This window comes from Symphalangus syndactylus, chromosome 6 (assembly GCF_028878055.3).
Source record: "Symphalangus syndactylus isolate Jambi chromosome 6, NHGRI_mSymSyn1-v2.1_pri, whole genome shotgun sequence".
Lineage (NCBI taxonomy): Eukaryota > Metazoa > Chordata > Mammalia > Primates > Hylobatidae > Symphalangus > Symphalangus syndactylus.
The window spans coordinates 145,053,453-145,076,007 of NC_072428.2; the positions used below are offsets into that span (position 1 = coordinate 145,053,453).

Here is a 22,555-nt window from a genome sequence, read left to right on the forward strand (position 1 = left end):
CACGCCGGAGACTGAGCCAGTGTGGGCAGAGGCTGCCTGCGGCCACAGCCCTCTCACTGGCCACTCTCTGGGGGCCTCCTTTGACTCCTCTTCTAAGCAAGGGAGGCCTGGCTCAAGAGAAGCTGGTTTGCACATCTCCCCTGTCCACACTGCTCTCCCCAGACCCACCCCAGCCCGAGGCTAGACGGAGAGAATAGCCCGGTATGGACACAGGCCGCTTTGCACACATAGGGTTCGCACAGTGCCGAGAGGCCACTCACTCGCTTTGCTTCTTCCCCTGGCTCCCCTTAGGAACTCGGATTATCGGAGGAACGCGCCTCACCCCTCCCACGGAGGAACAGCCTCTCCAAGGACCCTGTGGCATCAGCACCCTCAGCTCTGAGGACATGGCCTGTGTTTCTTTCCATCCTGACTGAGGTCCACAAAGGAGAAATAAGCAGGCAGGGTGTCCTGCTGCCCTGTGGCCAGCCGGGCCGGGCTGGGAACACCTCTGGCTTCGAGGCTCCTCCAGGCAGGACAATGGGGGCCCGAGACCCCTCTCGTTTGGCAGCTGTGTGCCTTCTTTTGTTCTTCACTGAAGGCCAAGCTGAGCACGTGCTCTGTGAGCTGCTGGGTGGAAGGAAGAGAGTGGCCCCCGCAGTAACACCAGCCTGGCCCCCATCCAAGTCCAAGCGAGGCAAGGGCAGAGCTGACTTCACACTGCCAGATCCCCTACTTTTGAGTTTGGCCAAATAGCCTGCTGACGGAAGAAAACAATGCCACAGGAATGTGAATCATAGCAAGGAAGAGTTTTCTAAGTGGGAAGGATGAGAGACCTTCTAGAAGTTTCCTGGGGAAGATAGTGGAGCTCTTTGAAACATGGGAGTGGTGGGACGTGAGGGGGTCACTCTACTGTGAGTTAGCCAGAGGCAGGAACTGCTGAGCCACACCCCCACCGCCAGGCCATGCTGTTCTCCAACACGACGGCTTTAAAGACGAGTTCTCCAACACGAGGAACCTACCCACATGCCTACAGCGTGCACCATGTTTGCAGAGAGAAGTCTCCGTGTGATGCTGGCCTGGGCTACTTCTGGCTGAGCAGGAGCCCTGGGCAGAAAGATCACCTGAGATCAGCACCAGCTCCTTGTAGCTGCGACTCTGAGATTGCCCTAGGCACACTGGTGAATGTAGCCATCTAGCTGCTTTCATTTGCTTTGCAGACTAAGTGTTCCTGGCAAAATCGGAAAAGTTATTCCAACTTGATCGCCTTGAAGTGGAACATCCTCCAAGACAACAGAAAGCAGGGGAGGGTGTGGCCCATTTTCTCCAGGCAAATTTAATTCCGTTCTGGGATTAGACACACTGGAAACGCTCAGCACTCCCAAACGTGGACTCCTGGGTCACATCACTCAAGGATGCAGTGTGAATTCGAGGAGGGTGGAAGGTACAAGGTGGTGCCATCCGAATCCCCGCACGGCCCTCCATCCACTGTGGGAGCTGCGGCCACTCGGCCTGACTCCCCCTGCTCTCATCAGTAATGCAGAGATGCTATTCTGTCTGCAGGGTCATTGTCAGGACTAGCAAATCACTTAAAGGCTGTCGCCCAGCAGCTGTCAATAAAGAAGGGCCACCCGGCTCCTCCCCTTCCAGCCCCTTCCTCAGAGCTCTGCGGTCATTTCCTTGGCTCTTCTTTGTTGGCCCTGTAGAGAAAGACTTCCTTTCTGCTGGCCCAGGAGCACTAATCATGGGTCTGAGAGCCCAGATTGAAGTTATCAAAATATTAAGACTCAACTTATCTTCAAAGCTATGCTGGCTGGCACACACCCCCACACTTATACACTTGGACACAATGCACACACAGACACGCACTCACATCTTCCCTGGCCCTGCGTGACAGTGGGAATCAGCTCCCGGCCGGGTGTCAGGGACCAGGACTATTCTGGATTTTGTGGAGGCACATATCCTGCATTCAGGTGACCACAAAGGACCTTGAGATTCCTGGGTGCAGGTGTCAGACCTGCAACAGAGCAGCCAGTGGGCCTGCACGGGGTCCCTCCGGTGGACTTGCCAGACACGCCTCTTGAAGGATCCATCCTTGAGTGTGCCTTTGGGGAGGCAACGAACCCAAAAGGGACCCCTGAGAGCCCAGCCCTCTCCTGGTGGAGGTACTGACCTGTGGATGGAAATTCCTCTGTCATTCATAACTGAGGCGCATTAGAAGCCTGAGGTACTTTCTGTAAGGGCTGCCTGTCACAGCCCCACAGTTCAACCACGGCACTCGTCCATGACTCTCTTTTCCTGCCCTGTCCTCTTCAGATGGGCACACAGCTGCAGGAAGACACGGACCCCACACAGACAGCCTAGCTTGCATTGTTTAAGACAGGTGCAGTGCATCAGAACAAAAGAAAGCTGCAAGAAATCCAGACCCACTTCTGTTTAGCTTTGAGTGAGCTGGATGATATTGGGGAACACCTTTCTAATAATAGTTCTCTTAGAAGGATGCTGAAATTGGCTTATGTGTTCTGGGCACCTAGCACCTGAGGGCTCAGAGGGGAAGGTGTCCCCTAATGGGTCCCTCCTGGTGTCTCAGACGCCATCCTTCCAGCGCCCCACCCGCCGCCTCTGCTCCTCAGGGGAGCCCCTCTCTGGGCTGTGGAAGAATATTTCCTCTTTCTCCACAGCCACCTGTCCGGTCTGTTCCAGAAAGTGCGTCTTACAACCTGCACCCCAAACTAGCAATCTGCAGATCTTGCAGTGGGGAGGGCGTGTGGTACCCAGGAGAGGACTATTCTGCTTTGAGTGTCTCTAGGCCACCCTTTAGCCTCTTATGGGCCCCCTGCTGGCCTCACCAAGAACCACGGATGCGTTATATTTATTCTGATGAAGAACAGTGCCGAAATGTCTTTCGACTTGACAAGACACAAAATTTAGGTGCTGAGAGAGATACTTCAATTTCAAGCTTAAAGATTACTTCGGGTCCCCCAGGACTCAGAAGCAATTTAGAGCTGATACCCTGAACAAGAGAAAGGTTAGAAGATTAAGACCAACTGCTGTTTGGATAAATGGTTGGTAATTGCCCATATCCGCAATTATACACTGGCACATAATATCTTTTCCACTACCTTTCTCCTCTCCTGCATCCCATCAGGATTGATTCGGAAGGAGCCCACCTTGGTCTTCTTCTGCCGAGCCTTGATGATGTCATGCTCTATCTCGTCCATCAGCGCCCTGCACGCTAAACAAGACACAAAACAGCTGTGATCAGAGGCGGCGGAGAGCCGGAGCCAGGCCTGTGGAGGTGGCCTCTCTGGGAGGGGCAGAGTGGCTTCCTCTGTGCCACCCTCTAGCTAGAACAGGGACAGTGCCGATGTGCCCAGGACCTGGGGAGGACTCTTGTCCTCTGCAGAGTTTTCAAAGACAGTGAGACAGAGACTACTTTTTTTTTGTTCCCTTTTGTACTTTGTGTTTTCAAAACCATATACAATTTACTTTTACATTTAAAACGTGCTTTTTTTTTGAGACAGGGTCTCACTCTGTTGCCCAGGCTGGAGTGCAGTGGCGCTATCTCAGCTCACTGCAGCCTCAACCTCCCACACTCAAGCCATCCTCCCATTTCCACCTCCGAGTAGCTTGGACTACAGGCACACGTCACCGCACTTTTTTTTTTTTTTTTAGAGATGGGGTCTCACTATGTTGCCCAGGTAGGTCTTGAACTCAAGCCATCCTCCTACCTCAGCCTCCTGAAGTACTGGGATTACAAGTATGAGCCACCATGTCCAGCCTTAAAATGTGCTTTCCTATTTATTCATTTATTTATTTTTTGAGACAGAGTCTCACTCTGTCACCCAGGCTGGAGTGCAGTGGTGTGATCTTGGCTCACTGCAACCTCCGCCTCCCAGGTTCAGGCAATTCTCCTGCCTCAGCCTCCTGAGTTGCTGGGACTACAGGTGCTTTCCTTAAATACTGCAGATGCTCATCCTCTGAGTCCACAGGACTCTGGAAGCCCCTCTGGGTTGCAATCGTTACACCCAAGTAGCTTCTGCACTGTGGGAAAAGTTGGTCAAAACTGGGCCCTCCTCCAAAAGATACATTTTTGCTGGATTGGAAGTCAAAGGGGACTCTCTGAAATTTATTTTTATGGGAAATGTAGCTGGTTTTGTCCCCTAAAATCCCTTCTCCCCAGGCTGTGGCTGCCAAGTGGAGGTGGCTGGGCTGTGCCTTGGGGTCTGAACTCTCACAAATAAAAGATAAATGAGGTGATGCCTCCAATATCGGCCTCATTTGCTGAACTGAAAACTGATTCTGGCTTTCCTGTCTGTGGATGGAAGTCAGCATGTCAGGGCCAGCCCAAAGGAATGTGGGAGAAAAGAGACAGCGATGTTAGTGTCCTGAACGGCCACGGAGCAGAGGCTGCCTGCCCACATGGACCGCTCCCCTGGCTGTGAAACGAGACCCAAAACTTCCGTCTGAGTCACTCTCCCTCTGTCTTTGTTTTGGTCCCTGTTAGAACAGCACAGCCTTTCTCTGCCCAGGACATGACTTTGGCACAGGTGACACTGCGTTTAGTGCTCCCTTCTCATCCTGTGTCCGAGTGCGGGCACTGAGGGCACAGGCTGTGTGGATGAGGATGAAGACCAGTTGTGGGCATGAAGCTGGAACACCAGCATGTTCGCTGCCTTTAGGTGTTGCTGGGTGTTGCATCCCATGTGTCGTGGCCTTGTAGACTCCAGGACCCTGTGGTGGTGATTCCAGCACTATCCCCATTTCACGGACATGGCTTGGAGAGATGGAGAGACTTTCTCAGGTATCTCCCTTACCCAAGGTGCTACAGAAATCAGCAGCCGAGCCACTGTTTGAGGACACAGATGGCACTCAGTCCTCAGAGGCACACAGCCCACGCTCCCTCCCGACCCTGCTCTTAGGGGTCAGTGACCTTCAATTGATGTGCAAGATAATTGATCACTATGATTACCTGTTACTGAGCAGTACATCTAACGAGTGTCACTGGGCTCCTCTGGGGCCTGGAGGTCTCTGATAGAGTAGCCTGTCTCTCTGAGGCTTCCAGGAGGAGAAGGAAGTTTTCATGGCAGAGGCATGAAAACCTGTGTCTCAGGTGTCCCCATCAGCACTTACTGTTTGTACTTGACACAGTGCACAGGGGCTCAAAGCTACTGACCACAGCCAAGCCCCTCTTCTCTAGGAGCAGGACTTACAGCTCCAAGAACAAACACTTCCTTTCTGGCTCCCTTGCAGCTAGGCCAGGGCCTGTAACTTGGTTCTACAACCATGTGTTCTGGAATCTTCCTGAAGAGCCAGTGCTCACCCTCTGCCCTCTCTGACCCACTATAGGTTGGAGCTCAGCTCAGGCCCCAGGACCAGGGTGCCCTGGGAGATGTCAGGGTGAGGAACTCAAAGGCAGGTCCTGGGGCCTGCAAGGGGAGACCTCTGTGCTGACTGGGACAGCACCCTCCACCTTTACGAGAGGGAGATGTGTCCAGGTTGTCTAAGCCACTGCTATTTTGAGTTCACTGCATTCACTCACCTTCCACCTCTTGGATGGAATAAGAAAGGACCCTCCATGGCCAGTGCTCCCCCATGGGGGATCTCGGCCAGTGCAGGGCCAGGGCTGCCAGGGGAGCGTGGGCGCAGAATCCCGGGCCCACAGGTGGTGAACAGCCCAGTAGGCTCAGATGAGGAGTCCTCTAGGAAGAGCCGGTGGTGACCATGTTACTGCTGAGAATGGGGCTGCCTGGGACCCCTGAGGACAGCAGGAGCCCAGCTCCCAGAAGACAGTAGGAGGAGGAGGGATGGGACTGTCTGATGTCCTTTACCCTGGCTCCTGGGAGAGGGCAGATGGTGGGAAATGGCGTCTTGGAAGCAGAGGCTAAAGCAGTCAGCACAAAGGAGGGGTGGCCTCTGGCCTCCAGGCCAACTTCAGAGGAGCCATGCAGAGCCCGAGAGGGTGGCCGCCAGCCGGGCGTGAAGGTTCCCTGAGAACCAGGGTGGGCCCAGCCCGGCATCTCCAGGGGCCCAGGTGGCCTCTGCCCTGACAGCCTCCTCCAGCCCTTCCTGGTGGACCCAGGAGCTGGAGATGGTGCGTCCTTACCTCCCGGCTGGCAGACGACAGTGCTGGCAAACAGAAAGAATGTGGCCTTGCCTGCTGGGCCGTGGGTGAGCACCACCCGGCTCACCCAGAGTCTGTCCCATTGTAGGGAGGGGGTTGCACGAGTCTGTTAAGTACCTGCCACACGTGGCCACTCCATGCCTGCTGTCCCCTTCCTGGCCCCACTGACTGCCTGGAATCCCTGACTTGGGCCCAGTGACAAGCTCGGGACCCCATCTCTACTCGGCATCTCTCTGCTTTCTGCGCCTGCAGACCCGTGCCCAGGCTCCTGCCCAGCCGCCCCACCCTGAGCCCGGACGCTCCCTGTGCTGTGGTCACTGTGGGTGTCCTTGGCTCCCTGGAGCCCCTCAAGGCTGGACTTGCTGGCAGAAGTGGAAAGGGGCCAGCGAGTGGGCTCAGCTCACAGGGCTCTCTGCGTCCATATTTTCATGTTCTGCTCCCTTAATTTCAGGCCCACATTTCACAAGCACCAAGACAGGCCGTGTAAAGGCAGAGCCCCTTGGAGTGCACGCCTGTCATCGAGCATCCCCAAATGCCCTGAGCATCGGGATGGCAGCAGCAGGACCAGGGCACGGCCCGCCCCCCCCCGACCCAGGCCACGCAGGGCTTCTTGGGGTCAGGGTGGCCCTGTCAGCAAGGAAAGGTGCCAGGCTTCCAACAGGACAGGAGGGCCCCCAGGCTTGCCATCCCTGACCTCCCCTCGAAGGGGCTGCTCCACGAGAAAAGATCATTTTAAATTTCCGCCCCAGGTCACAGAACAAGTTAACAGAGTCACATCAGCGACCTGGGCTCCAGATTTCTAGTCCGGCATTAATTTAAATGTTAATCTGAAACCTTCACTTAAATCACAGGAGTTTAGAGTTTATTAGAGCAGGCGGCGGGAGTGGGGCCTCATGGGGGGATTGGCGGGTCACATTGCCTGCCAGAGGGCAAGCCCCCTCCCGCTGGGCCCACCAGCCCCTGCCATTCTGGCTGCCTCCTTCCCTCTCCCTCCCTTTCTCTCTTAGAGGAAGATTTGGAAATGGGAAAGAGATGGAGGTAGATGTCACGACAGATGTAGATGAGCCGCCGGTGGCTCAGGTGCCGGAGCCATCTCAAGGGGCTTGCAAGAGCAGATGGTGTGCACGCTGCCTCCCAACTCCACAGTTAGTGACATCACACAGGTAGCCCAGATCAACAGGGGTGGAAGTATTTACACAACAGGAATAGGCAGATGCTACAAAGCAGGGCCCCGCGACCACAACCCTCCTGCGCACACTCTGCACATGCCCACAGGAGGCTGCATCTCCCTAGAGGTGAAGGGATCAATGAATGTCTGAGCATTTGCCATTTTCCAGGTTATGAGCAAGGCGCAAGGAAGCCACCGAGGTCTGAGTCCCAGCCCGTGCCCTCCAAGGAGCTCGCATGTGATGGATGCCATTCCTCCAGGGGTGTCTGGGCCACTCTCCCCACCAGCAGGAGTGGCTATGGGAACCAAGCCATCCAAAGCTGCAGGCAATGTGGATTTTCCTCCAGTGGCCTTTAGGCCACAAGCAGAGGTGACATCAGAATCACGTGGGGAGTTGCTAGAAGTACAGACCCAGGTCCCAGCCTTGGAGATTCTGAGTTGGGTCTGGGTTGGGCCTGAGATCTGCAAACATCTTTGGCATGCAAGAGGTCATCGTGCTCTGCAACGGGGGCCCTCCCTGTCCCAAGGTGCACTGGCTAGTGGCAGCTCTCCTGCACCCTGCGCCTCTCCAGAGCAGGTGCTGCTGACCAGTAAAGAGGGGTGCAGGGGCCACTTTCTCTGGTACCTCAGAGAACATGGCTCATTTCTAGAACAAACTATTTTCTAGTAGTTTCTACAAGCAAGGCAAGAGCCCTGGTATTACGATGGCGGTGATTAAAGTGCCCACGCAACTCCCACCACCCACATTGCATCTCCTGCATGGCCGTGCCCCCCTCCATGCTCCTCTAAGACGAAGCCCCGACTCCCACGGCTGCAGGAGGCCAGAAAGGCAAATGTGCTGGAGGGGTGGCTCCCCCCAACCAACACTCCTGCTCCCCAAAGTGGAAACGGCTGATGCCACAGTCTTTCTTCAAGCCTGGTCTCTAGACATCCCAAAGCGTGGCGGGCCCCACGAGGAGGGGGCCCTGTGCTACGAGGAGGCAGTAAGAAGAGGCTGAAACCCAATGACGAGCTGCGCCTGCGCAGAGGCCGGGGCGAGCTGGATGCTGCTGTGCACGGCCTCCTGGGCGCCTCAGGCCTGGCTAACTCAGGAGCATCTCCCACTGCCCACAGGATATCAGGGCCCATGATGGACTCACAGCATCCACCAGGCCCGCCGCAGTGCCCGTGGCTCAGGCAGGTGCGGGAAGGAGCAGGGCTTTGGAATCCAATCTCAGCTTCACCACACCCAAAAGTAGCTTCCTTGCTTCCTTCCTTCCTCCTCTCCTTACCTGCCCTGTTGGCTGCTTCTGTCCCCCAAATAGATATGCTGACATCCCAACCCCCAGTACCTGTGAATGTGGCCTTATTTGGAAATAGGGTCTTTGCAGATGGGATTGATTCAGATACTGGAGTACAGAGGGCCTTGATCCCAGGACAGGACCTTCTAAAAGAGGAGAGATGCAGGGAGGTGACCTCACAACACGGGGAAGGCCACATGATGACAGAGGCGGAGACTGCATTGGTGTCTACAAGCCAAGGAAGGCCCAGGACCACCAGCAACACTAGAGCTGGAAGAGTCAGGCACAGATCCACCCCTTCAGGTTTCAGAGGGGACGCAGCCCTGCCCATGCCTTGATGATAGACTTTGGGCCCCCAGAACAGGGAGGCTCCACTTCTGCTATTGAAGCCAATAACAATGGGGGTTGTGTGTGGGGACAGCGCAGCAGTCTCAGGACACTCACGAAGTCTCTGAACCTTGTGCTGCTCCGGGTCAGGTGTGGGAAGTGCAGCAGCGAGGGAGGCCGCAGCCCCATCCTCGAGGGTCCCAACCCAGCCGCAAAGACCCCATGAACAAGCTCGGCAAGCTGAATGTTGCTGCAGAGAAAGAGAAAGTTACAGGAATGCACAGTCAGTCAGGTCCCGGAGAAGGCCTCCAAGGACAAGCAAGAGTTGCCAGGAAGAAAACCAGAGAGCGCGGCTCCCAGGACAAAGAGTGTGCACTCCTGGGAGGGCCCAGCCGGAGCACAGGGTGTCTGAGCCAGGGGAAGGCATTCTTATGCTCCGTCTTCCTCATTGCTTTTTATTCATTTTTCTATCATAAGGATTTTCCCAACTTGAATGTGGTTGTTGCCATTTTAAAACTTATGTAATATCCAATCAAGCAGATGCACCATCATTTCCTTAACTTTTCTATCTGTGCATGTTAGGTTGTTTCAAAGGCTTAAAAGATAGATAATTTAGGCTTGTAAAGGATCCTAGTTTGAAACATAGCTGTCTTTTCAAGTTAACCTAGAGCATGGTTGCATTTCATTTGGTCATTCAACAAACTTTAAGCACTTTTCTTCCGAGTACTGTGTCCCAGGGTGCTGGAGATGTCACGATGAGTGGGAGGAGCCACCATCACTCATGGAGTGTGCAGATGAAAGAGTAGCATCTACAAGTTCCAGAAAGGAGAAATGCAATGTGCTAAGCAAATCCACATGGATAGGGTGGCAGGTTAGAAAAAGAAGACCGAAAGAAGACTGCAGCGTTTAGCCATCTTCCATGAAGAGTTGGTATGTATCGCCCCACCCAGGTCTGGGCTGGACCTGAGACCTGCTTTGGCCAGTACCTGTGGCAGAAGTGACATGCCAGCCTCCAGAGGCATCACTAGCCCGTGAACCTCCCAGCCCACTCTCAGCTTGGGAGAAACAGTCAGCTGATGTCTTCAGCCTCTAGCTTGGGGTGAGTTACCCAGCACAAGTGGGCTGGACCTTGTCAAAGAATACGGGAGGCTTCCCTAAGAGCATGACAAGTAAGACCTGAAAGATGATCAGGCATTTACCAGGTGAAGAGCAGATGAAGCTGTATTTGCAAAAACACACTGGTGGAAAAGTGCAAGGTGAGTTTGATGCACAAGAAAAAACAGTAGCCCACAGTGGCTCACTCCTGTAATCCCAGAACTTTGGGAGGTCGAGGGGGGCAGATCACTAGAGGTCAGGAGTTGGAGACCAGCCTGGCCAACATGGTGAAACTCTGTTTCTACTAAAAATACAAAAATGAGCCGGGCATGGTGGTGGGCGCTTGTAATCCCAACTGCTCGGGAGGCTAAAGCAGGAGACCCGCTTGAACCTAGGAGGTGGAAGTTGCAGTGAGTCAAGATCATGCCACTGCACTCCAACCTGGATGACAGAGCAAGACTCCATCTCAAAACAAAAACAAACAAACAAACAAAAAACCAGTAGCTCAGATACCTGGGGAGAAAGGAGAGGGAGAAGTGTGCTCTGTGCTGAGGCTACAGAGGTTGGGGGCCAGGCCAGGCAGAGCCCTGCAGATACGGGTAGGGAATTGTGTATCTATTCTCAGCCAAATGGAACTACTGCAGTATTTTGAGTAAGGTGAGATTTGATGAGATTGCATTTTTCTTTTTTTCTGTCTTTTCTTTTTGAGAGGTTCTTGCTCTGTCTTCCAGGCTGGAGTGCAGTGGTGTGATGTCACCTTACTGCAGCCTCAACTTCCTGGGCTCAAGTGATCCTCCCACCTCAGCTTCCCAAGTAGCTGGGAATCCCAGCATGCACCACCAAGCCTAGCTAATTTTTATATTTTTTGTAGAGACATGATTTTGCCATATTGCCCAGGCTGGTCTCAACTCCTAGGCTCAAGCAATCTGCCCACCTTGGCCTCCCAAAGTGCTCGAATTATAGGCATAAGCCACCTCACCCAGCCCTGAGATGTGCATTTTTCCAAGATCATTTAGGCTGCAAGCCAGGACAGCAGGCTAGAGAGGACCAGGGCGCATGCTGATAAGCCAGTTGTTGAGCTACTGCAATGATCCAGGCAAGAGATTACTGCACATTGGAGGAGATGCAGAGATGTGGATGAATTCAAAGCTTTTGGGGATGTAAAAGCAATAAGACTAGTGATGGGTTGGATGTGAAGGTTTGGGTGGACACTGCTGGTTGCTTCCTAACCAACATCCCCTTCCCATGCTCTTCTCAATAAAGTGTCCTCCCTATCCAGTCATTGTCATCCATATGTGTCAGAGAAACAGGTTCATTCCAAGTTCAATTCAACCACAGAAATTCCATACATCTTGCCAAGTGCTGGTTTAGGATGGGTGTGTGTCATAATTGTGGAGATGGGATGTGAGAAGGGGTGGTTGGCAGGCTTCTAGACAGGCATTATTTTTCTCTTTTACAAAGCAGAGACATGTAGGAACATCCTCACACCTCGTTCCTGCCTCTGGATGACATCATGTGCAGGTGATTGCTGGAAATGTGGCAGCCATTCGGGCACCATGAGGGAGTCGGCCTGAGGTTCACAGCAACAGGCTGAGTGGGGCAGGGTAGAAATGCAGACGACACTTGGGCTCTGGTGACACTGCTGAGCCTCCATGGGCTGCTTGACCTCCTGGCTTCATACATGTACTTTCGTCCATTTTCTCCTAATTGTCGAAGCCATTTTGAGTTAGGGACTATGTTCCTTACTCCCTAAGCCTACGTTGGCTTCAGCATGGTATTGGCCTGCTCAGGTCACCATAACGAAGTACCAGAGTTGGGGGGCTTAAACCACAGAGACTTATTACTCACTGTTCTGCAGCTGGAAGTCCAAGATCAAGGTGTCGGGAGGGTTGGTTCCTTCTGAGGTCCCTCCTTGACTTGCAGACGGCTGTCTTCTCCCTGTGTCCTCACATGGCCGTCCCTCTGTGTGTGTCTGTGTCCTAATCTTCTCTTCTTATAAGGACACCAGTCATAAGTTTAATATGGGCCTTGTCTAAAGGGCCCACCCCAAGATCTCATGTTACCTTAATGACCTCTTTAAAGGTCACTGGGCCCATCTTCACATACAGTCACATTAGGGGTTAGGACTTTCACATGAATTTTGGGGGATACAATTAAGCCATAACCAGCAATAAGGGGAAATCTCATGACCACGGGGCAAGACGTCCACAGGTTGGCCTGTCAGTGTTGGTGGCCTCAGCCCCTCAGGGACCTCCTGACTCTGGCTCCACCTCTCTGCAACGTTCTTGGTCTTCCCACAGGGATGTCAGATGGTTTCCGCGGTTCTAAGCTTCAAACCCTCAGAGCCCTACATCTGGAGGTGTGGAGGCTCACTCCTCACCAGTCAACTTCCATTTGTAAGGAAAACGTTGCCTGACACCCCTGCAAGCCCCTTCCTGCTCCCACTGGCCAAAGCTGTCCCGCAGCCTGGCCCAGTCCCCGCCCTGGCATGGAGACGCAATGATGGTGTTTGGCTGAGGCCAATGGAGCCGCACCCTCCGGGGCTGGGAAGGGCCAGCCAGTCCTCTGCAGCTCTTGGCAAAGCTGAACAAAATCAGGGTTCTCTCAGCAAAGCTACTCCTGGCCCAGAGACCCCAGGACATGCCACGATGCTCAGAGCGCCGGGCAGCGATTCAGGGCGGCAGCCGGCAGGAGGGTGCTGGGCAGGGGCGCGCGGCCAGCTGGCACGGAGGCAGATCGAGCCCCGAGGCTCCTCGGGCCGCGCGCCCCAACACAATCTCCACGGCAACCCGTCTGCAGGAGGGACTCCCCATTGAGTTTTAACCCAAATTATATTTTCCAGGTCTAAAATCAGAGCCACTGTGGAAGGAAGTGCTCATGTTAACAGCTTCGAGATGCTCTGCATGTGAGGACTGGCGGGGAAGCAAGAGCTCGGAAACAGAATTTTAAATGGAGCAGCAAGCCCCGGCCGCTCAGGGCCCGAACTGCAGTGCGCTGCTATGTTCCTTTAGAAAAAAAAAAAACGCAACGTAGGAGGTTGCGGTGTTGGTGTTTGTTTTCAGGGAATATTCTAGTTTCAATATAATTCTATTTACCTCCTGTCTTACTCAGTTACCTTTGATGTGCAGGAGAATGGCCTTTAATCATATGATCAGCAAACGCTATTTCCTCTGGGGGAAATGCAGACAAATCCACAGTTGAGAGATTTTTTATCCTAACAGAAAAGGGTCTTTGGTTAGCCTCCAGGTAACCAGAAATCCAATCCATGTCTTATTTATTTATTTATTGAGAGTCTTGCTCTGTCAAACAGAAATCCAATCCACATCTTATTGATCGATTGATTGACTGAGACAGAGTCTTGCTCTGTCACCCAGGCTGGAATGCAGTGGTGCAATCTTGGCTCACTGCAACCTCTGCCTCTTGGGTTCAAGCAATTCACCTGTCTCAGCCTCCCGAGTAGCTGGGACTACAGGCACGTGCCACCACACCCAGCTAATTTGTGTGTGCGTGTGTGTGTGTGTGTGTGTGTGTGTATTTTTAGTAGAGACGGGGTTTCACCATGTTGGCCAGGCTGGTCTCGAACTCCTGACCTCAGGTGATCCACCCGCCTCAGCTTCCCAAAGTGCTGGGATTACAGACATGAGCCATCGCACGTGGCCGAATCCACATTGTTTAAATCTCACTTTTTATCTTTCTTTTATTCCAATAAATCTTTTTTTTCTTTAAGATTTTGTTTTTTAAATTTTATTATTATTATACTTTAAGTTTTAGGGTACATGTGCACAACATGCAGGTCTGTTACATATGTATACATGTGCCATGTTGGTGTGCTGCACCCATTAACTGGTCATTTAGCATTAGGTATATCTCCTAATGCTATCCCTCCCCACTCCCCCCACCCCACAACAGTCCCCGGAGTGTGATGTTCCCCTTCCTGTGTCCATGTGTTCTCATTGTTCAATTCCCACCTATGAGTGAGAACATGCGGTGTTTGGTTTTTTGTCCTTGCGATAGTTTGCTGAGAATGATAGTTTCCCGCTTCATCCATGTCCCTACAAAGGACATGAACTCATCATATTTTATGGCTGTATAGTATTCCATGGTGTATATGTGCCACATTTTCTTAATCCAGTCTATCATTGTTGGACATTTGGGTTGGTTCCAAATCTTTGCTATTGTGAATAGTGCCGCAGTAAACATATGTGTGCATGTGTCTTTACAGCAGCATGATTTATAATCCTTTGGGTATATACCCAATAATGGGATGGCTGGGTCAAATGGTATTTCTAGTTCTAGATCCCTGAGGAATCCCCACACTGACTTCCACAATGGTTGAACTAGTTTACAGTCCCACCAACAGTGTAAAAGTGTTCCTATTTCTCCACATCCTCTCCAGCACCTGTTTTGTTGTTGGTGTTATTGTTTTTGAGACGGAGTCTCACTCTGTCGCCCTGGCTGGAGTTCAGTGGCACAATCTCCACTCACTGCAATCTCCACCTCTGGAGTGCAAATGACTCTCCTGCCTCACCCTCCCGAGTAGCTGGGACTATAGGCATGAGCCACCATGCCGGGCTAAATTTTTGTATTTTTAGTAGAGACGGAGTTTTGCCATTTTGGCCAGGCTGGTCTCGAACTCCTGACCTCAACTGATCCACCTGCCCCAGCCTCCCAAAGTGCTGGGATTAACAGGTGTGAGCCACCGTGCCTGGCCTGATTACTCTTTTAAAGTTTTTATGCCAAGTTTCTTGAGTACTAAATTTATCTTCTGTACAATATCTGATAATGTCAAGAAAAGTCCAGAAAAAATGCAAACCAGGTTGCTTATTGTTACCTATTTTCCCAAGGCACCCAGCCAAGCTATTTTTGTGTTGGCTCCTTTCCCCTGGGTTCTTGCCAGTGAAAGTTACCTATTATCTGATTAAAGAGGCTCAGGGGCAGTCCTGTCTACAGTGAGCCGGGGCAGCAGGGGCCCTGAAGCAATGACCACAGCTTTCCTGGGCACAGCGCTTCCCGCACACACAGCAGACACCCGCTGAGAATGCCACGGGCGCCATCGTGAAGTCAGGGACAGACTCTCTGGGGCAGATACTGTTCTTATCAAGCCCATTTAATGGACAGGGGAAACTGAGGCTTACGGCAGACAAGCACAGTGCTTCAGGTTGTCCCTGGCTGCAGAGCCAAGATTCAAAAGCAAGTCTGTCTCCAGAACTCAGCCACCTATCACCCAGGTGCCATCTGTGCAATAGAGAGGGCCTCAGGCAAGCGCTGATGGGGAGAGAGCTGGCGGGAGAGCGTGGTCGGAGAGCAGTGTGGAGACGTGTTTCTAAAGCCGGAGCGCCCCGCACCAGGCTCCGTGCACATCACAGGGCCCCTCATTACCAACCAGGAAAGTTTTGTTATAGAAAGAACCTTACACGTACGACTTGCGTGAGTTCTGATACACTGATAAAGAATGACGAGGCTGACCTCATCTCTCATACGGCGAACCCGGCCACCTCTGCCACCTCGCGGCCCCTTCAGCCCCGTCTAAAGGAATCCTACCTTTCCCAGCAGACTCAGGTACTTGCTCGCCTAGGAAGAAAATAGTTTCCCAAGAAAGCATCTAAAGACAACAGAGTGAGTTCCAGCTAAACTCACAGCTGTCTGGCCTGAGGGAGGGCGGCCGGCTCTGGCTGAGGAAGCAGGGGGGCAGGTGTGTAGACAGCCAGTCCCACTCGGGATAAGGTCACACAGTTACTGTCGCTTCATTAGGAAACCACATTTTGAAAGCTGTGGCATAAACTCCTCTTAAAAGGGGCAGCTTGGTTTCCTCCGTGGAAAGGGCCCCACCCGTAGAAGGATGATGGGAGAAGCCCCCTCCCAGCCCCCGTGCCCCTCACTGCTCTGTGGCACCGCCAGCTCTAACAAGCACTGTGCCTCTGACAACATCCTGGTGCAGAACCCAGGCGAGGCCAGAGAGGCACATGGTGTCTGCTGCCTGTTCAGGCAAATCACTAATTTCCAGGTCAGCTCCAGGTCAAAGGCCACCATGTACTCCAAGACAGTCCAAAGCCTCCCTCATCCACTGTGGACAAACTGGTCAATCTTGGGAACTTGGAGCTGAAAGAGGGATTCAGGGAGTGAAAGACGACAGGGACACACAGGCCGAGAGCCAAGCACCGACCAAGCCAGCCCCTCGCAGGACATCCCCTTACACAGGAGCCTGGGGAACAGCCCAGTCCCCCAGCAACCCCCGTCTCGGAGGACAAAAGAACCCGAAGCTGAGCCATGGCGTTCTTCTTAAGCAGGGTAAATAACCATTATCCTGTCTCCATGCTTTAAATGCCATCTTCCTGCATCTGAGTATAGATTTGAGTCTCAGAGAAAAAAATACTTGAAAAGCAGGCAATTTGTGCATGGTTTACATTTTTAAATCAAGTGCAGAAGACTCCGGGAAAGGCTCACCCGAACCATGGTCATCACCATCCACGGCACTGTTGGAGTGGGGACCTGCAGTGACGATTCCCAGAACACAGAGCCAGCCCTCACCGTTACCAAAGGGTGCAGAAGGTACACGTAAACCAGGATCTTGTTTTACTTAGAGAGGGACTGAGCCAGGGTTCCAAGGAGAGAGGCCATCCCTGAGGAAGAGACCATGGGGAAGATGCCGCCCTTGCTTGCAGAGCCTGGCTTAACTATCAGAGGCAGAGAGGGCTGAAGGGTAGGCTCAGAGAAGAGATTTCAACTCCAATTATGAAGGCTAAAGAAAAGGGGCGAGTCACGTGGCCTATTGGGTTATTATCCAATTGTCCCCAATTTTTTTTACCCCTCCATCTCAAGCCCTTTGCTGTGTAACTTTGCAGTTCTTCCTAACTTGTCACTGACGTTGGGCTCGGCCATGTGGCCTGCCAGGGGAACATGGTAGAAGGGACAATGAGGTACATAACTTCACCTGTTGCATGAAAAAATCATGGTGAGAACCATCAACCCAAGAGGAAGAAACAAAACAAACTGGCAATCATGTGACTCGGAGTTCACTGTGATGTGGAGCTGGCAGGCGGCCTTTGGGTCTGATTTTCAGCTTGGCCAATTGAAGGGACCCATCCACGGGAGGCAGAGAGAGTCCCCAGAACCAGGGGCTCCAGGTGTGGCTGGGCAAACGGCACATGTCAGGGTCCTGTGAAGCACCGTCCAGGCACACAGACTGTCTGCGTCCACGACCAGGCTGCTGGGAGAGACTTGCGAGGGGCAGCTTCATGACCAGTGGCCTGTGCCCAGAGCCCACTCTCAGAAGGGCCCCGCGCCCAGGGCAGCACTCTGCTGTCGCCATCGTGAAATTCTTACTGAGGTTTCACACCATTTTCATTTTGCACTGGGCCCAAAAAATTATACAGCCAGTCTGGTCACGGGGGACTAAGTAAATAAGAGCTGACCAGCGGCTCAGAACACGGCAGTGTCTGAGTCCATTCTGGCCACTATAACAAAATACCATAGACTGGGTGGGTCAGAAACAACAGAAATGTGTTTCTCACTGTTCCAGGGGCTGGAAGCCCAAGATCCGGGTGCTGGCAGATTCCGTGTCTGGGGAGGGCCCACTTCCTGGCTCACAGAAGTCTGTGTCCTCCTGTGCTGGGAGAGGGGAGGGGCCTCTCTGAGGCTCTTTTCTAAGGGCGCTAGCCCCATTCATGAGGCTCCACCCTCCTGGCCTAGTCACCTCCCAAAGGCCCCGCCTCCCAACACCGTCTCCTAGGGCTTCAACATCTGAATATGAAGGTACATGAACATTTGGACCATAGCAGTCAGCTCCCTGCACCGGGCCAGGCATGCGGGGAACCCGGACCTGGGGAAAGGGGGTGCCAAGGCTGAGGTGCAGGTGACCCAGCTCAGTCAGAGCAGCCTGGCTCCATCAGAGCAGCAGCGGGCAACCCACAACCCCACAGCCGGCAGGTGCAGGGCCTCCCACACAGTGCCTGGGTGCTTCCCCTGTGCCAGTCACACTGCTTCATGTGTATTATCCACAGCTCCCCATGAATAAGCGGCATCACCTGTACTGTAAACATGGGGCACAGACAGTGTCAGTCATTTGCCCAGGGACCCACGGCCAGGAAGCAGCCGGGGCTCAGGTGGTCACCCTCCTGTAGGGAACACCATCAGAACCAAGAGGATCTTTACTGTCGCCTCATTCCCAATGAACTTGTTAAAGTTCTATAAAATGGAGGGAAACTGGGTAGAAAATGGCTGAGCCCCCAGTGGACAGACAAATAGAAGGACAGATGAGGAAGCTGAGACTCTGCGCAGTGTGGCCGCGGGCCATGTGCTGGAGGAGTGGTGAAGAGGAAGCAGGGCCCCGGAAGCAGGGGAGCCCTTTGTCACAGCAGCCACCCAGGGCTTCTGACCCCAAAGCCCTGGCAGATGAGGCAAGGGGCTGGAAGCAGAGCTTCTTTCGGGAGGCGGCTCCACAGTGTCAGGCTGTATGTCCCAGAGATGTAGGCCAGCTCTCCCCGAGAAGGGCTCTCTCCTGTAGAGAACGCCATCAGAACCGAGAGGCCCTTTACCATCGCCTAATTCCCAATGAACTTGTTAACGCATTTTTAGTGTAATGAAAACATGAGATCAATCCCTAGCAGGGACCGTTGTCATTAAATCGATAGCCCGGGTGGTCCATCACGCTGACAGCTGACGCGCGCAGGAAGGTCGGCTCACAATGAGAGTCACACAGTGCCCTCCACAGCGACTGGAGTGAGGGAGGGGGGCCGGGAGAGATAAAAATCTGCTCCGTCTGAAGCACCTTGAAAAGAGAGGATGGATAGGATTGTATCAAGGTTGCGGGCGCCCTGGAGAAGAGCAGGGTGACCATGGCAGCGGTTCACCGAGAGCCGCACCTGCATGGGTGGCTGTTTCAGCAGGAACAGAACAGGTTCTTACAGTGTCTGCAGCGCATGCATCACTAGGATTCCCACCACACACTCCTTCATCGTCGCTCCAAATGAGTCCCACAGACCAAAGAGATGGACGGGGAGAGTAGGGGCACAAGTAAATCCTATAAAAGAAGCCCAAGGTGAGCGCTGGGAGTAACCTTGATGGGAAGCCAGGAAAGGGAACGTGGGGCCCGGCCACTCAGGACAGGCCTCCGCAGGCAGCGGCTAAACACGTCCCCTGGGAAGTGTGGGTTTCGAGAATGCGTACACTGGGTCTGAAAGCCTCATGGCCTCATGTTTTCGGCTTTCTAAGAAGGGATCTTACTAAGAGAAAGGGGAACGGGGATGGGATGATGAGAACAGCTGTTCAGCACACCAATGTGTGCACCCAGGAGCATTATAACCACAACTCTCCAATATATGCATATACATGTGTGTACACACAGGCACACACGCATACACACAAGCACATGCACACACATGCCATGTGGGCAGCATCTGGGATGGACTCGAGTTCACCACCAGACCTTAGACAGAAGCACGGAGGACAAGGGGCGGAGCTCAGTAGGGTGGCATCTGTGGGTGAGCCTGGGGGGCCCAGCAGCTGTGGGCCCTGCAGAAACTGGCAGATGAGGGGGTGAAAGTCTGGGGTCCCCGTCAGCATGGGAAAAGATCCATCTGGGGAAGCAGAACACACTAGAGAGGGAAAGCCACTGGCAAGGTGTGAGCCTACTGGTGGGTTTCTGCAGACGGTCCTGGAGAATGTAGACAAATCCACGGAAAAGACAGCAGAGCACTTCAAGAAGTCAGCCAAGCGATGATGAAGTGTACAAACAACAGCCAGTTAGAAAATGAAAGAAGAGGCCGGGTATGGTGGCTCACGCCTGTAATCCTAGCACTTTGGGAAGCCGAGGCAGGCGGATCACCTGAGGTCAGGAGTCAAGACCAGCCTGGCCAACATGGCAAAAACCCATCTCTACTAAAAATACAAAAATTAGCTGGGCGTGGTGGCGGGTGCCTGTAATCCCAGCTACTCGGGAGGCTGAGGCAGGAGAATCACTTGAACCTGGGAGGCAGAGGTTGCAGTGAGCCAAGATCACACACACACAAAAAAAAAAGAAAAAAGAAAAGAAAATGAAAGAAGAAAACCTTTTATTAACATCAACAAGACAGGGTAGCCAGAAATAAATGAAGCAATGGTGCTTTAGGGCATTGAAATGACTCTGTGCACCTCTACAGCGAGGAGAGCAGTTAGTTAGATAACCCGCAGAGTGCACAGCGCCGGGAGCCGGGCACCTGGGTGGAGCTGGACTTCAGGGCAGGAGGCGACGTCCACGTGGGGTCAGCGATCCTGACCACTGTGCCACTGTGGTGGGGAATGCTGATAGTGGGGGAGGGTGTGGGGAACAAGAGGCCCATGGAAAATCTCTGCACTTTCCACTCAATTCTCCTGTGTACCTAAAACCGCTCTAAAAAATAAAGTCTATTTAAAGGGGGAAAATTTATAGGATGCATTTGAAGAAAACCTTGAACTCTACTGGGAAATAGTAAAAAGATTCAAGCAAAGGAGATTGTTCTTAGATAGGAAGGCTAAGCATGGTAAAGATATAAACATCCATCTATATACATCTAATGAGATAAGGATCAAATAACCTTTTTGACCTTTATAAAATAACCTGAAAGTTAATAGAAAATATAAGAGTAATATGTAATATTAAAATATAAAGGTATAATAAGAAATATCTATAATAGTGGTGTAGAAATAGACAGTTAAAAACAGCAAAGATTCTAGAAACTTCCATGGAGTCCAGACTCTAACACGCATGGGAATTGATTACAAGATATTATTTAAAATAACTGTAAGGTACTAAGCAAAGACTTAATGAGTGTATATTGTACTCCAAAGTTCAACTCATTAGCCTCAATTTCTACCACAACCCTTTACACCAAAATTAATTCCAGGTGGATTCAGTATGATTTTTTGAGGTAATCTTCAAGTGTGCTTAGTTTTGCCAGGTGGGATCGTGCATGCCTGTGGTCCCAGCTACTTGGGAAGTTGAGGTGGGAAGATGGCTTGAGTCCAGGAGTTCCACTACACTCCAGCCTGGGCAACAGAGCAAGATCCCCACCTCTTAAAAATAAAGAAACAGGCCAGGCATGGCAGCTCACGCCTGTAATCCCAGCACTTTGGGAGGCCGAGGCGGGCGGATCACCTGAGGTCGGGAGTTTGAGATCAGCCTCACCAATATGGAGAAACCCCGTCTCTACTAAAAATACAAAAATTAGCTGGGTGTGGTCGTGCATGCCTGTAATTCCAGCTACTCAGGAGGCTGAAGCAGAAGAATTGCTTGAACACAAGAGGCAGAGGTTGCAGTGAGCAGAGATCATGCCATTGCACTCCAGCCTGGGCAACAAGAGCGAAACTCCATCTCAAAAAGAAAACAAAGTAACAAAAAAAAATGTGCCTTGTTTTTATAAACATGAGATGAAACCAAGAAGTCATAAGGAAAAATATTAATAAATTATACTACATTAAAAATTTGTAGAGAAAAAGCAGCATGAGCAAATTCAAAAGATAAATAAAAACCCAAAAGGGTGCAATACCTATGAGAAAAACTATTTTAATTTTGCTTAAAAGGCTCTTATAAATTATTAAGGAAAAAAAGCCTAATTTTTTAAAATTCTAAGAAGAACGGTCAGGTGAAAATACATCAATCTTACACATAATTTAAGAAATGCTAGGGCCAGGTGTGGTGGCTCACTCCCGTAATCCCAGCACTTTGGGGAGGCCAAGGCAGAGACCTCCAGATCACTGGAGGTCAGGAGTTTGAGGCCAGCCTGGCCAACACGGTGAAACCCTGTCTCTACTAAAAATACAAAAATTAGCCGGGCTTGATTGTGGGTGCCTGTAATCCCAGCTACATGGGAGGCTGAGGCTGGAAAATCCTGCCTTGAACCCGGGAGGCAGAGGTTGCAGTGAGCCAAGATTGTGCCATTGCACTCCAGCCTGGGCAACAAGAGGAAAACTCTGTCTAAAAAAAGAAAGAAAGAAAGAAAGAAAGAAAGAAAGAAAGAAAGAAAGAAAGAAAGAAAGAAAGAAAAGACAAGAAAAAAAGAAATGCTAATAAAATTAAGTGATGACTTTCTTTGTATCAGATTGGCAAAAATTGAAAATATGCAGAGTTGATTGAAGAAGGTGCACAAATCATCACATACTAAGTGTTAGATAGTGAACTGGCAGAAACGATGGGAGGTCCACAAAAACTGTCAAGAAAAGAGCTCCAAACCCTGTTAGTAAAAAATGCCATTAAATAATTCCGTGATAGCATGTAATTTGTGTTTAAAAAACAAAAACCCAGCACCTCAGACCTTACTAGTAAGAGGATAGCTGCTATCAAAAAACCTGAAAACACCACGTGTTGGGGAGGAAGTGCAGAACCTGGACACCTGGACGCTGCTGCTGGGAGTGTAAAACCGGGCAGCTGCAGTGAAAAACAGTGCGGCAGTTTCCCAGCAAGTTAAAATAAAAACTCCCATAGGGCCCAGCAACTTCCCCTCTGCATATAGACAGAGAATTGAAAGCAGGATCTCAAGGAGATATTTGCACTCTCGTGTTCATAGCAGCAGCATTCACAGCAGCTAAAACATGGATGCAAACCAAACACCCATCAACAAATGAATGGAT

The 22,555-nt window shown here is 51.8% G+C and overlaps 1 protein-coding gene across 1 annotated transcript in view; it reads right to left on the reverse strand.

Annotated features, from left to right (window-relative positions):
* Positions 1 to 22,555, reverse strand: part of CNPY1 (canopy FGF signaling regulator 1) — a 146,516-nt gene that overhangs the window by 50,354 nt on the left and 73,607 nt on the right. The window contains exon 4 of the mRNA XM_063642381.1: positions 3,102 to 3,214. Coding sequence (XP_063498451.1) covers positions 3,102 to 3,200 — 99 coding nt within the window. The 5' untranslated portion in view covers positions 3,201 to 3,214. The remainder of the gene's footprint in view (positions 1 to 3,101; positions 3,215 to 22,555) is intronic.